The 15,651-nt window shown below is 35.3% G+C and overlaps 1 protein-coding gene across 1 annotated transcript; it reads right to left on the bottom strand.

The window, feature by feature from the left end:
• Positions 1 to 2,105: 2,105 nt before the first annotated feature.
• zc3h15 (zinc finger CCCH-type containing 15) lies at positions 2,106 to 14,583 on the bottom strand. Its single transcript, XM_051710038.1, has 10 exons — positions 14,408 to 14,583; positions 13,643 to 13,744; positions 13,430 to 13,538; positions 11,588 to 11,740; positions 10,130 to 10,221; positions 8,265 to 8,450; positions 7,986 to 8,132; positions 7,632 to 7,748; positions 6,674 to 6,806; positions 2,106 to 3,160 (listed from the first exon to the last, which is right to left on the bottom strand). The coding sequence occupies exons 1-10, from the start codon at positions 14,480 to 14,482 to the stop codon at positions 2,979 to 2,981; spliced, it is 1,296 nt and encodes a 431-aa protein (XP_051565998.1). The 5' UTR covers positions 14,483 to 14,583; the 3' UTR covers positions 2,106 to 2,978.
• Between the last annotated feature and the right edge of the window lie 1,068 nt (positions 14,584 to 15,651).

The raw sequence follows: 15,651 nt of genomic DNA, 5'->3' as shown, positions 1-15,651 counted from the left end.
ATCTTTACTTGATCCAGATTCACACTGTTGTTGTAATACAGGAAAACAATTGCCCTTTTAACATTTCCCTTCATTAAGGGAAGTTAATATGAAATAAGATTTTATTTAATCTTAAGCCCCCTTCTTTTGTGAGAATTATTATTTTTTTTTTTAATTATTATTCTGTGTTATGATATAATCTGGAGGTTTTCTTTGAATGCTTTGTCAGCCTTCTGGCCACTGACAACATAGGCTGCAGGTTTCAAAATGTGTTGACACTGGCTTTGTTTCAAGCCATGTGACTCAATGGTGAAAAGTGGAGTGTTATTCCTTTAGTAAAAAAAACTCTGAATACACCCTGCTAGATCTTTCAAAATAGACAGATGCGGTAAGAATTAATTATATGAGGAACAGATGGGCATTAATATCTATCCTATCTAAGATTACCACATGAGTTTGGACTTATAGATCTTAAGGGTTTTAGAGCCCCAGTGGGTTTTAGGACTAATTTCATTTATTTTAGGATATACTCAAATATCCACAAATCAAATGATTCCATTATTAACCAATAGAAAACTGACCACAACATTGTGCAACTTGAAGGGTCAGCAAATGTCCTGTATAGTCTTTTCTGCTTTTTATTGTTTTACAGCTAGTACATTTCATGTACACTGTTAAAAGAAATAACGGTATCACTTTACATTAAGGTTCCATTCATTAACATTAGTTAATGCATTTGGTACCATGAACAAACAATTAACAATATATTTTGTACAGCATTTATTAATTTTAGTTAATAAAAATAAAATTGTTCATTGTTAATTCATGTTAGTTCAAAGTGTATTAACTAATGTTAAATACAACTTTTGATTTTAAAAATGTATTAGTATATGTTGTAACATACATTAACCAAGATTAATAAGGCTAAAAAAGTATTGTTCATTGTTAGTTCATGTTAACTACTGTTGTTGATTAATGTTAACAAATGCAACCTTATTGTAAAATGTTACCGAAATAACTTTTAAAAGGAGGCAAATGTGAGGATAGTACATGTCTGTAGCCAGAGGCGCAAAAACCATATATGCAAGGTATGCAATGCATAGGGGTGCCATGTAAAGGGGGGCGCCAGCGGCTCACTAAAGGTGGTGCAATCGGCCACCTTACACATGGGGTGTAATGACAGTTCATATGTGATTTTCTTGTGTGGACCCGGGTTCGATTCCGCCATTTTGTCCCATTTCCTTTCATGTTTCCCCTCCTCCACTTTTAATATTTCCTTTAATACTATTTATAAAAAGAAAAAAATAAAGGTTAATTTCCTGCAGTGATTTAGTTATTCTATCGCTATTTACCGCTGCCTAAAAAAAATATTCACTTTTTTTCCAGTCATGGCTGGGCTTTTTTTATAGAAACTCACTCTTGAACAATCACCAATCTACATTTAAAAGAACCCACCTAAACTAGAAATTCACTCTTAACTCAGACCTCACTATGCTTGAGTAGAGCATTACTAGAAAAATGTATACACACAACAGAAATGTCCATGACTTTTTCAGGAAAATGCTATTGTAAAATTGGTCCCAGGTGTTCCATGACTGTGGGAATCTTGTTCAATCTATACAGTCGTTCCATTCAAAATAAGGACCCATCTATTCATATGAACGAGCAGAGGGGAAGGGTACTTTCTCGTTCAGATCGTAGGAAATGCCAGTCCTCTGATCATTTCTCTGCAGGTCAGGCATCTCTCAACAGCCCAAGTTAAGCAAGTAGTGGAGTAGTGCTACGTTAAGAAACTTTATGGTCCGTTGCTATTTCTAAACATCTGTTAAAGGTTGTATGATGATCAGTACATTACTAAAATATTATCTTATAACAAACAATTGTCTGCTTTGAGGTGCCAAGCTCACCACTGAAAAAAAGAGTGAGGCATGTTTACACTTACAAGGGTCTCCCACAAAACACAGATATTCCAATGCACCAAAAATAGTTACAGCCAAAACGTTTTAATAATTCCCTTTAAATTGAGATGCAAGGCAAAAAATTCTTTTGACTACTAAACAGCACTTAAAGTCTTAAATGACCCACTCTCAATTCTAAATGTTAATTAGGCATCAACTCAAAATCAGTATCTGATATCCTTTTATTTACAATTTTTTGTGGTGTGTTGGTGGGAAGGCAGTTTAAAACATTTAAATATAAAAGGAAAGACACATTACTAGTTCATCTTTCAAGCTCATCTTTTGCTCTCTGAAGCTTCCCAAAAGCACTCCAAAACATAAAATCTTACTAGCAATGATGTATTTTCCTATATCTCCTTCTGTAAGGCCAGATGCCACATCTGCATCCAAGAGATTTCACATTCGATACCTCAATCTCATCAACTGATTATTGAACACTTGAAAGTCAGCGTCACACTTATTCGCCATTTACATTCTGATCCTGATACAGGCATGCATTTGGTTACATTTTAAAAACTGAAATGATTCCACAGAATGAATTCTTTGTATTCATTAAAGCAACATTTCATTTCACCAGAAGAGTGGGGGGAACCCAATTCCAAGAGTGCTTGAAGAGGGAAATTCTAAATTTTGCTTTGTTATTTCAGTAGCATGATCTTACGAAGATGATCATTAAATCAAGTCTTATTTCGAGAGAATGCAGAAGTATCAAATCAATAGCCTAATCAATATTTTGACTATGTTCCTGCTGTAGAACCACATGGAACCAGACAGATCTAAATGGAAGACCCTCACATGACTGTGCTTTATTGGGGTAGAAAAAAAAGGGAAAACTTAAATCATAAAATTTGAGAAAGAACACGAGACGTATGTACTCCATTCTCTCCTGTAGCTTCCCGGGACACCTCGAGTGATGAGGGTGCATATCGCAGGCAGAGCTGTTGTTTCTGACATGGCAATTTTGGTCGTAGTTATTTGTGAAAATATTGTCATTCACTTCAAGCCCTGTGTAGTTCATGAATGATGCAGTAGTCCCAGTCTTTACTCGTCTAGGTCCAGTGTGTTAAGTTCCTCCTCCAGTTCGTCTAGGTCCTCCCCGGTGAAGAGGTTTTCATCCACTGGCACTGCCTCTGACTCCTCCTCGGCCCCGTCCTCCAGTGTTTCATCCTGGCTGTGTTCTCCATTCTCCATAGGGCCGCCTGAGGCCTCGCTCAATTTATTGTCTATAAGAAGAACAGAACCACAACAGAGATCAGCGGGACATCAGCATGTTACAAAGAATGCCATTTATAGATGATAACTGATAACCCTCTACGGACACATTGGAAATGGTCGCCATTGGCTAGTAAGTTTTTGCTTTTACTCACCAGACTTTTGATGACATGAAAGCTTAATGCAACTGAAAACTGAAATAAAAGCAAATCGAGAAGCGGGCATCTTCACATATAGTCGCTGTCTAATGAGGAGCATGTATCTCCAAAAAGTTATTTTTCAAGAGCATGGAAAAACTTTTATCTAAAACCAAAATAACAGTCACCTTGAGCACCATAAACAGAATTCTATCATTACACATCTGTTTGTGAACTGTTCAATATTTTAATTGGACTTACATGGATTTTTGTTAGCGAACGTGGACATATACGGTTTTCTTCAAAATTCATAAATCAAAATCAGTTTTATGATTAGGGTTTCTAGTCTGATTGTTGAGTGGAGAGTTCGGTTTCGAGACACGTTTTCAGGTCCAACGCATAAATTAGCTTTCACTCGCGGTTTCGCAAAGATGGAAATCTGGCAACCATATATGGCTGGTATAGTCTACTTTTTAAAGCCACCTGACATTGTGCGTGCATGAATGGCTTTGGTTGTCAGGGAAAGCACAGATCCAGCGTGAGGTAGGCAATCTCTTCGCTACACTTCAACTGGACAGCTGAGGTAAATTAGTTGACGCTCTTCAAAACGTAAGGGCGGGACATACACGGTTTTGATGGACACTTCTCAAGGCTAATGGAGATACTTGTTAAACAGAATATTAAACATCTTTTCATTAGTCAATTCGATGCACAATTCAAACAGTAGGAAGAGATAATGAGGCGCATTCTGTCTATGATAAAAAGTACAAATTGCAAAAAGTGGAGATACATGTTTTTATATATATATATGACTACGCAATACAGTATGAGAGATTGTACATTTCATTTTCATATTTCATGTTTTTTTTAAATCACATTTAAATTTTTGTACAAATTTCACATTCTATCAATTCATATGATGTCATGAAACTGCATTTTCAATAAAGATACAAGCTGTTGTCACTATTTGAAATTTCATACACATTTAACAATATATTCACAAGGTTGGAACCTAATAATGAGAATAGAATGCACATATAACAATTATTTAATAACTGTATTATAAAAATAATAGATGCTGAAAGAGTCTATTTGTCAAATCCTTCCATATTTACAGTATTTGTTGAAGTCAAAATATTTCATAATGTATGACTGTGCCTTTATTTATTTACACATTTATGACACTACCTACATTACTAAATTTCATTACATGTCTGTTTATATGCACTTGTGCGATTTATATGAAGTTTACATTGATAAGTAAACAAAGCACTTGATTGTTGTTACTTTCTCTTTAAGAAAACAGGCAGCTCTGCCAGCAAATGTTTATGGTTGAATGAGCACAACGCACATCAGAGCCCTTCTAGCAATGGAACCTACAAGCTTAGCATAAAATACAGTAGCATAATGTGGCAGTCCCATAGATATACTATGGTGGTATTCTGGCGATGAGTCAAGAGTTTATTTTTTTTATTTTTTATGGATGTCTATGGAGGATGTTAATTTCCTTCAATGTGCTGAATAAACTAAAGAGCTCATCACTTAATGAATTGAGCCCATCCGCTAATCTTTAACATGTTTACTCCAGAAGCTAACTATTCTTTTTATAATGTCTGGATTAATGCCTGGATAATATAACACAAGGTACTGTGAAACAAATACACGTGGAATAGTGCACATTAATAACAAAATTTATTTGACATTATAAAATGATGCAAAAATATGATCCATATATATTATTTTTAAAATTAGGCTAAGAAAACACTGGTTCACTGTCTTTTTCATAATGTATAAAAATATAATATAGCTAATAAAATAATGTGTTTTTAAATAAAAATAACAATAGTAATAATAATAATAATAATAATAACAACAAAAATAATAATAAAAATAATAATAGCAGCAGCACAAACACTTTGTCATTACATCGAGGGCCGTGGCCCTTGACTTTGTATTGTTGACTGAATTTGGCCCTTGGTGAAAACTAATTGGGGAACCCTGCACTAAACAATCGATTTGGAATAAACCATGTGTGAAGTTTACTACACTAACATTTATGTTTTATAAGAGAAGACACGGACAATTTTGCAACAGTTTGTTATCGGTGTATGGCTCTCCCCATTCATTTGTATGGTATCCGCAAACAGTGACTTAATGTTGTAACACGCTAGTTGAACGTTACACTCTCTCCTTTAGTAAAAAATGTGGAAGATGTTACCTCGGTATAGAAGATCTCAGGCGCACATTAAAGAGAGAGTAGTTACAAGGTTGTTTTTCCCTCATTGTGCAATGTATGATTACAAATGTTTATTTTTATCTTTTTGATCACCAACTGACTGTAAATAACAGAAAGGATTTTAAAAGAGACATGATCTTGTCTTTGGACTTTTACTTGCATAATGAGTGTGAAGTGCTTGTACAAATATTTACTGTACACATTATCAAATTCAAATCTACAAGCTCTCGAGTTTTGCAACACTTTTACCTTCTAACAGACATCCGTAACTGGTCTCTACCCATGCTTTAAAATGAAGCATGTTGTGAAAACAGTCCATGGAAAAGTTTAAGCAAAATCAGAGTTGACGTCATTAAATGCAATGTAAATGTAATTATTGCATGTCACGGCTCAACTAAAGCGATGGAGACAGTATGAACACAACGCCGCGGGAACTCAAGCAGCTGCAGCCAAATAAGGTCAATTTACTTCAGAGTGTGCATTTACAAGACAAAAAATGCAGTAAACGACAAGGCTGAGTCAGCTTCTTAATAGACAGCTTCTTATTCAGTAAATGGATCGCAGTGCATAAGTTCTGCTTCGCCACTACACAACTCTGGGGAGTAAAATCTGAATATGTACTAGCCAGTGGCTAATAACAGACATATTTTAGTCGCATTGCGCAAAATTTTGTTGCATAAGCGAGTGACTTACTCGCAATGTAGAGGGCTGCTAATCATGAATTATTACTCTAGTTCAGGAAGAACGAGGTAAGATACTCTTAGGTTGGTACAAGGCTAAAGCACTATAAAATATAGAACCCTAGAGAGGGCAAAAGATATTGTGAAATGTTACATTTACACTTTTTTTATTTTAAGAGCAGTTATACCACACTTTCTACACACAAGTTCTTGCCTTCTGAAATACTGACAGGGCTCAACTATGAGGATTATTTCTGTCGGCCAGGCCAGTGGTCCCGATTTTTACTTGCTCTTGCAACATTTTCACTGGCCTCACTACAAAAATATATTTATATATGTATATTTAAAGGAACATATTTTAGGGGTGTCAGAATTTGTTAAATGAAAAAAAAAAAAAACTAAAAATAAATTGTGTTTAAAGAATTACATTAATTCTGCATGAATGATGGAAGATATTGAAAAGCCTTTTACCATCCGTGTCATTTGTGGGAGGAGCTCTGGCAGTGAACCGGTCAGCTGCTGCCACTGTTATACCTGCGTTGTCCACTTCTTTAGGGATAAATCTAGCAATATCAATATCCTGAACGTCATCTACATCCTCCACCTGGAGATGTAATCATATTAATGAGGCTGAAAGACTAAGGGGAGGGTATATCAAGACAAATCAAGAGCATGCTGTGCATATGCAGCCTAGACATTAAAGGAATATTCCAGGTTCAGTACAAGTTAAGCACAACTGACAGCATTTGTGGCATAATTTTGATAACCACAAAAATTTATTTTGACTTCCCCTCCTTTTCTTTAAATAAAAGCACAAATCTTGGTTCCAGTGAGGCACTTAAATGGAAGTCAATTTTTGAATGTTATAGCCACAAGACAAACAATATGCGTGTAAACATCATTTTAGTGTGATAAAATTACCTACCTTTTCTGTGTAAATTTATAACCAATTTTACAACTTCATTGCCATGACGATGTAATGTCAGCAAACCCTAAAACAGCTGTAAAAATGACAATTTAATCACCTTTACAGCTTTACAGCTCAAACAATACATGAGTTTTAACAGAAGAATTAATGTAAGTGCTTTTATAAAATTATAAGCTTCACATTTCTGTTTAAACCCTCCACAATTTGGCCACATTCACTTCCACTGTAAATGCCTCACTTTAACACAGATTTGTGCTTTTTTTTTTTTAAGAAAAGGAGAGACAAGATTTTTTTGTGGTAATCAATATTATGCCACAAATGCTGTCAATTGAGCTTAACTTGTTTTGAACCTGGAATATTCCTTTAATAATGAAAATAAGATGACTAAGAATAAGATGTTATTTTCATGTAAAATGCTTAAGTAAAATTAGTTGTTTCGTTTAGTCTGTAAGCTAATGGGACGATGTTGTATTCTGGGTAAAAAGCAGGAGATATTCATACCTGATTAGAAAGTTCATTGTCATCATCATCATCTGTAGCATAATGAGTATCATCAGCCTCCTCATCGTCATCGTTAACAAGCTCAGGTCGGAACTCGAACACTTCTCTTCCACTGACCTATAGTGCAATCCATGAAACAGATGTGTGCCATTTAAAGCTACAGACAACATGAACAACATGAAAGAGTTTTTAGGAACCCGGTTACAGTAAAAACAGCTAGCCCTGATCCCAAAGCTTTACTGCCACTCACTGGTAAATCATGGCATCACTGTCAAAACACCCATTTAATTCAGCTGAACTGTGCTGCTGTTAATGCAAACAAAGTATATTACAAGTGACATCATATTTACTCACTCCAAACGCCCTGCCAGCTTTGAAGTCGGCTTTCTTTCTCTCCATGTCCTGCTCTGCTTTAGCCAGTTTCTCTTGCCTTTTCCTTTTCTTCCAGGCCAAGAATGTTTCCAGAGTAATTCGAGTGACGTTTGGTCCAAGGGCAGATCGCTAGAATGACAGGTGATCTTTACAAAACTTCTGAAAAATGCTATCAGATCAAATCGATGGCACCGTTTCAAGACTCTCAAATACAGGCTGCTCTGTGAGACACTCTTACTTGTCCCTTTGCTCATCTCTCACCTCAGTCTCTATTAAATCCTCCAGCAAGATCTCCTCCTCATTCTTTTCTTCCTTCTTCTTGTCCTTCTTCAGAACGAAGCCCACAGGAAGAGCGTGGCGGTACATGCAGTTGTCACCTCCCCCAGGACAAACCCAAAACCAGCCGTATTTGTTGTTTTCAATGGCGTCAAGGAAATACTTGCACACCTTAAAAACAAATGCAGAAGATTTGTTAATTGTTTTTTTTCGAGGGGAACTAAAAAAATCATAACCATAAAAACTGCACTGGTAATTTATAATATTACTGAACATGAATTAACAATGAACAATAATTTTACAGCATTTATTAATATTAATGATAATTTCAACATATACTAATACATTTATCAAATCAAAAGTTGTTTGTTAACATTAGTTAATGCACTATGAATTAATAAACATTAACAAAGATTAATGTTGTAAAAAATATATTGTTCACTGATCATGATACCTAATGCATTAACTAATTTTAACAAATGGAACCTTATTGTGAAATGTTAACATTGCATTAATGTTAAAGTCAAGATAGAAATACTGATGATCTTAATCATGATTTATTTAACATTTAGTGATGGACAGGGAGGTGTGATGTAGGGCTGGGCGAAATGTAAAAAATATTTTATCGATAATCCCCTTCAAAAATATTGCAATATACGAATATATCGTCAACCCCACTGCTGAGGGTCATGAATATTTTTGCTTTATTGACTTTGCTTTAAAAAATATAATTCATTTATTGAAACATGAAAAACAAAAGACATTTCTAAATTCAAATGGCACTTCAAACTAAACAAAAAAGGCAATTAAAATAAAGTGCTCAAAAAATCATATTTAACCTCCTCCCCAAATCCAAACATTTACTGTCTCCAACGGCACTATTTGCCATCACGCACGTATCAGTCAGTGACAACAAGTGGAAAATTACTAATAGGCTACAGATTAAGAACTGAAGACAATTATAAATGTAAAGATAATTATAATAATAACCTAATAAATTCCCTTGTGTTCCCAAAATAATGCTGCCAAATGTGTGTTCTTATCGAATTTGTGTTTGTATTGCGTTTTGGTAGTACAGTTTATGCTGCCTAAAGAAAATGAAACGATGAATGCGTCTTAATTTAATCACTTTTGTCTTTGTTTCATTAATATAAAGATATATATTACTGAACCTGCAGAGTTGCGTTCACAATGCATGTTAACAGCGAACTGGTCCGTGGAAATAAAGCGAACTGAAATCACAGCACCTCCCAATATGATCGAAGATAATTTGCAGCATTCTCATAGATGACATTATGCTAGCAAACATTTTTCAGACAAATGAAACAGAGAGAGAAAAAGAAAAAAAAAACACTTAACATGCGTGTGTTCCACAAGGCTCGTGCTGCACGCCTCTGAACAAACAGCGAATCAGACACAAGCATTGGTGGCTTTTCTTTGTCTGTTCTTAAAAATAGAATAAAGTGTGTTTCTTCAAGCGCGTGTCTTTGTGACTAACAGCATTTCTTGTCATTCGCCACTTCGAGATATTTTACAGGTCGTCTGCCTGTTGCGGGCAGATGAGCAAAATTACCCCCGCATGAGATACATTTGGACGAGGAGCTTGTGAACTGGATTCAGCCTCGTCGCATTTGGCGTGTGCTAGTCTCACACTGGCTACTGTTTAAGATATTTGTTAACTTCCCAGATCCATGGTTTTGCCATTTCCCGATATTGTCGATCATCGTCTGTCAATTTAGTGTCACAATCGGCACTGGGATCTTTGTAAGATATTGTCGATATCCAATAACATCGTCCTATCGCCCAGACCTGGTGTGATGTCTGAAATTATCAATCTCGCCAGAACCTACAATTTGTGTCTTTGCCTTCTTCTTTTCATCCTCTCCGTGTTTCTTGTTCACAACTTCCTCAAGTTTCTTTTCATCCCAATTTTCCATGGTATCTGCAATTTCCAAATCAAAATGCAAGTTAAAAACTGAATTATATAATACAATGATTAAAATAGTGTCGTTCTACAGATATGGGTTTTTTTAATGGCCGATGCTGATATCGAGAGAGCAGGGTGGCAGATAGGCCGAAATAATGCCGATATACCACACAATTTAATATAGTAAATAACATTTATATAAAATTGCAAAAACAAAAAACAAAAAAATTACAAAAAATGAATAAACTCTTATTTAGCACTATATTTACTTAATGTCACACAAAACTTAATACTAAAACTAAAAATAAGATTGTGTTTTAATTGGTAGATAGCAGTTTCTTCAGATTTCTGTTAAGTCATCCAATTTTAGCTATTTATTTGCAAGCAGCAAACAGTTTACGCAGCCTGGATCGCCTGCTTGGATTGTCCTGAACTGACAGTCATGCAACATCTGTAAATCAGAGGAACTGAGTTTTGATCCTGGCTGATAGACACTTCAGAGGGAGACATTATGAGCGCTTGACAGGAAGAAAACGGTGGATTCTTGTGAGGTTCATGAATAACTTCTGTTTAAACGAGATATCTGCCTATTAGCAGTCGGTATATGACAGAAGTATGAAAATTGCCTTTTTATCATTAGACAAGAAAATTAAAAGTTACAGGGAACTGTTGAGGAGAGAGAGAGAGAGTGAATGAAACAGGCGAGCACTTTCACATCATGAGCTCTGCCGCAGTTCTGATATGTGGACCTGTGTTGCACACAGTCTCATTTTTGTAGTAGTGAGATGGCACGTAACAACAAAAACTTTGATTGGTTGTTTACGTCTCAGACGACTCCTCCATGTGCAAGCAAGAGATTCTCGGCGCCCTCAAGGAAAAAATCAAATCGGAAAATTCTGAATATCGGCTGATTTATTGGCCTCGACGATGTATCGGTCAACCACTAGATTACATATTAAAAAACTCCTTGCAAATTAAATAAGTATACAAATATATAACAAATACATCAGTCAGACCAATATATATATATATATATATATATATATATATATAGTTATTAATTAGCCAGACTGATTAATCAACCAGCCACAGAAATGTTAATTAAAAAAATCTTTACTTGTAACAATCCCAAAATTTTAAACTATTTCTATTGTTATTTTATTTTTGCAGTAAACTTTAGGTAAATATTACTTGATAAATATTTAATATTATAATATGCAAAACAATGGTTCATCTCATTTGCTGTGATAAAACTACATAAACAATCTATCTGCATTATATTGAACTCTCTGCACTCTAGAAATTGGTATGGGCTATTCATAAACCCAAATCAGTTGATCACTAATACACTGTTACCTTATGAAAGTAATAATGAACTCACCTTTCTCCAGGTCTTCATCTCTGCCGTCCACATACACACTTCTCTTCTCACATTTTCTCTCCAAGCTGAGGTCATGGGAGAACTTACATTTATCACCTTTGGTGCACTGGCCTTGCTTGAAGAAAGCACACAGCACTGACTTGGGATCCACACCTGAAAAGCAAAAAAAGTAACATCAAATCGTCACTGAAAGTAGAACTGTGTCGTTCAGAAATCAAACAATACATACTGATGAGTAATAATAATTCCAAAGCAGGACAAAACTCTGTTAATGATTTGATTTCAACATGAAAAAATATTCAATAAAGCAAAAGTTGACCCAAAAAATGAAAATTCTCTCATTTTCTCACCTTTATGCCATCCCAGATGTGTATGACTTTCATTCTTCTGCAGAACACAAATGAAGATTTTTAGAAGAATTTCTCAGCACTGTACATCCACGCAATGCAAGTGAATGGTGGCCAGAACTCTGAAGCTCCAAAAAGTAACCAATTTGACTCCAGCAGTTAAACCAATACCTTTCGAAGCAATATGATGTGGGTGAGAAACAGATCGATTTTAAGTCCTTTTTTTTTTTTTACTATAAATCTCCACTTTCACATTCTTTTGTGTTTTGGCACATTCTTCATGCATATCGCCACCTACTGGTCAGGGCTGGTCAAAGGTGGACGTTTATAGTAAAAAAGGACTTAAATATTGATCTGTTTCTCAGCCACTCCTAGCATATTGCTTCTGAAGATATGGATTTAACCACTGGAGTCTTGTAGATGACTTTTTTTTTTTTACAGCCTTCTTTTTTGGAGCTTCAAAGTTCTGGTCACCATTCACTTGCATTGTATGGACCTACAAAGATATTCTTCTAAAAATCTTCATTTGTTTTCCCCAGAAGAAAGTCATGCACATATAAGATGGCATAAATGATGAGAGAATTGTTATTTTTGTGTGAACTATTCCTTTAACACATATCTGCATAACTCTAGCTAAGACAAAAGTAATTAACATTCAACAACAATATGATTTTTTGCAGTGAATTTCTTTACTGAATTAAACTTAATAAAAAGTATTTTTTCCCTTTAATTCAGTGAATGTCATTTAGAAGTATTTTTTAAAAGATGACTTTGTCCTCTTTATTGTTAGTAAGAACATTTAATACAACCTTTTAAGTCAGGGCACAAGCTGAATAATCAGTTGAGAGCTAATGATTAATCGTTGCAATAATCGTTAGATTACTCAATTATCAAAATAATCGTTAGTTGCAGCCCTAAAGTGAATAGGGGCCAAGTATAGTCACAAGACATACACAATGTGTGTGTAAACATGATTTTAGAGTGATAAATTGCTTACAAACCTTTTCTGTGTAAAGTTATAGCCAATTTTACAACTTCATTGCCAATGATGATGTTATGTCAACACAAACCCTAAAACGACTGTAAAAACGACAATTTAAACAACTTGACAGCTCAAATAATACACAAATTTTAACAGAAGAATGAATTTAAGTGCTTTTTATAAAATTATAAGATTCACATCTCTGCCTTTAAACCCTTCAAAAATTGTCCCCATTCACTTCCATTGTAAGTGCCTCACTGTAACCCAGATTCTTTCTTTTTTTTTTCAAGAAAAGGAGAGACGAGTCAACATAATTTTTTTTTGTAATCAACATTATGCCACAAATGCTGTTGATTGAGCTTAACTTGTATGGAACCCAGAATATTCCTTTAATGCCACATAAACAAGTGGTTGCCCGATTTACATCTCACTCATCTGGCTATAGATTAGGAGAAAAGTTTAAAATAAGTTTTTCTCTCTCATTCAGTTCTCAATTTATCCATCATCAGTAACCTTTGCTGACTTTCTGAGCGCCCACCACTGGCTTAAAGAGCTCGTTCAACTCAGACAGCTCCTTCTTCTTGTCATCCTTCTTTTTGTTCTTTTCACCTTCGGCAGCAATCTACAGACAAAAAAAACAAAAACAAAAAAACATCACAGAACTCCAGATCACCGTCTTGGGATTTGAAACTTAAAATAAGAACACTGACATCAGCGTTATGTTACCTGCCGTGCATTCTGCTGTCCATACTTGACTTGCTGTGTGACCGCTTTGATGAACTTCTGTTGTTTAGCTCCCTTTTTGTTTTTCAGTCCAAAGGTTTTATCCTGAAGGAAATGATTAAGTGACAATGACACTAATAAGGCCTTCTTATAAAAGCAGTCCAGCAAACAACTGGTGAAATCAACAGGTCACATAATCAGTTGATAAGGCAGAACACAATAATATGTGATGCTTGTAAAATGAGGCCAAAATTAATCCTCTATTAATTTTTTTTACACCACTGTGTTTCATAAAAGCCAATTCTTCATAAAAGCTGCACTTTTCATGACAACTTAATATGACATATTAGGCACTGTGATGTTCAGAAACCTTTGTATAATGAAAAAGGTCCGCAGATTATTTTTCGGGCTCTTTTTAGCTGACACCTCACTAAAGTTTTAAAGCAAACGCTTATTTAATACATATCCATCATATTTTCCAGTTAGATCAATAGATGTTAGCACACAGCCTTAATGTGTGCTGTTGGCAGCAGTGGCTAGCTCGTTTCACAGCTTTATTTCCTCTTTAACATTCATCAAGATGACAATAACAGACGGAAATCTTTGCCTAGCTCTATTTGCCAAATACATAACGCATTATCCAGCAACTCGCATTCATTTTAGACGCTAACATCATGAAATCTTGCCGAAATGTGTCAGTGAGTGAATCAGAGCACAGGGCCCAGAGTTCAGCATGCGGCTTGAGTTCCTAAATTAAATAAATCTCACCTCAATGATCTTCTCTTTCTTTTTCTCTTGGGTTTTCTTATTGCCTGTAGCTTGAGCTGGCTTTTTCGGAGGCATATCGGTTTAGACAGACCACTATAAAGTAAAGAATTACAGATACCGTATTTGTAGTAATGAATGTGATCGGTAAGCTAAGGCTAACCGCGCTAGCAGCACAGAAGTGCATTCTGGGAAGGGTAGAGCGCGCATGATGTCAGTGCACAATGTGACACTACAGCGACATCTTGCGTCTACTGCAGCAAGTGCTTTTTAATGCATTAAAGGGACAGTTCACCCAAAAATGAAAATTCTCTCATCATTTACTCACCCTCATGCCATCCCTGACTTTCTTTCTTCTGCAGAACACAAATGAAGATTTTCAGAAGAATATCTCAGCTCCATTAGTCCATTCAGTGCAAATGAATGGTGATCAAAACTTTGAAGCTCCAAAAAGCACATAAAGGCAGTGTAAAATTAATCCATAACACTCCAGGGGTTTAATCCATGTCTTCAGAAGTGATATAATGGGTGAAAAACAGATAGATATTTAAGTCCTTTATTACTATAAATCTCCCCCTTTGACCAGCCCTGATCAGTAGGTGTCTATATACACGAAGAATGTGAATCGGCAAAAACAAAAGAAGAAGAATGTAGAAGTGAAAGTGGAGATTTATAGTAAAAAGGGACTTAAAACTGATCTGATCTCACCCACACCTATCACATAGCTTCTGAAGACATGATTTAACTACTAAAGTCGTATGAATTACGTTTATACTGCCTTTTTGTGCGTTTCGTGCCTTTAAAATCCTACTCACCATTCTATTGCATTATATGGACCTACAGAGCTGAAATATTCAGCTAAAAATCACTGTTTGTGTTTTGCAAAAGAAAGAAAGTCAAACACATCAGGGTTGGCATGAGAGGTGAGTAAATTATGAGAGAATTTACATTTTTGGGTGAACTATTCCTTAAAAACAGGGGTCAACACAGTGAATCCGCAGAGGCACTGATGAGGGTCCACCAATAATTTACATAAAAAATTAACAAAATTGCCATAACAACAAAATGCTAAATAAATTGTAAAAAAAAAAAAAAAAAAAAAAAAAATGAAAAGAAAATATGCATTAAACAAAAATACAATATTAGGCTAACCAAAGCTAAAGTTAAGAAGCTTAGCTTTTAGTATAGTGGCGTTGGTTATGTGTAAATCAAATTATGCATCAGAGCTGCTTTTCTGTTGTCATGAC

The sequence above is a fragment of the Myxocyprinus asiaticus genome, chromosome 11, assembly GCF_019703515.2.
Source record: "Myxocyprinus asiaticus isolate MX2 ecotype Aquarium Trade chromosome 11, UBuf_Myxa_2, whole genome shotgun sequence".
Taxonomy (NCBI): Eukaryota; Metazoa; Chordata; class Actinopteri; order Cypriniformes; family Catostomidae; genus Myxocyprinus; species Myxocyprinus asiaticus.
Note: the sequence above shows the minus strand (reverse complement) of the source record. Positions and strands in the feature narration are given on the sequence as shown.

Bases quoted from the DNA above. Each gene is read 5' to 3' on its own strand.
- zc3h15 (XM_051710038.1), bottom strand. From the start codon at position 14,482: ATGCCTCCGAAAAAGCCAGCTCAAGCTACAGGCAATAAGAAAACCCAA. The intron at 13,539-13,642 runs GTAACATAACGC...TTTTGTCTGTAG, and splicing joins GACAGCAGAATGCACGGCAG to ATTGCTGCCGAAGGTGAAAA. The intron at 10,222-11,587 runs GTGAGTTCATTA...TGGAAATTGCAG, and splicing joins AGATGAAGACCTGGAGAAAG to ATACCATGGAAAATTGGGAT.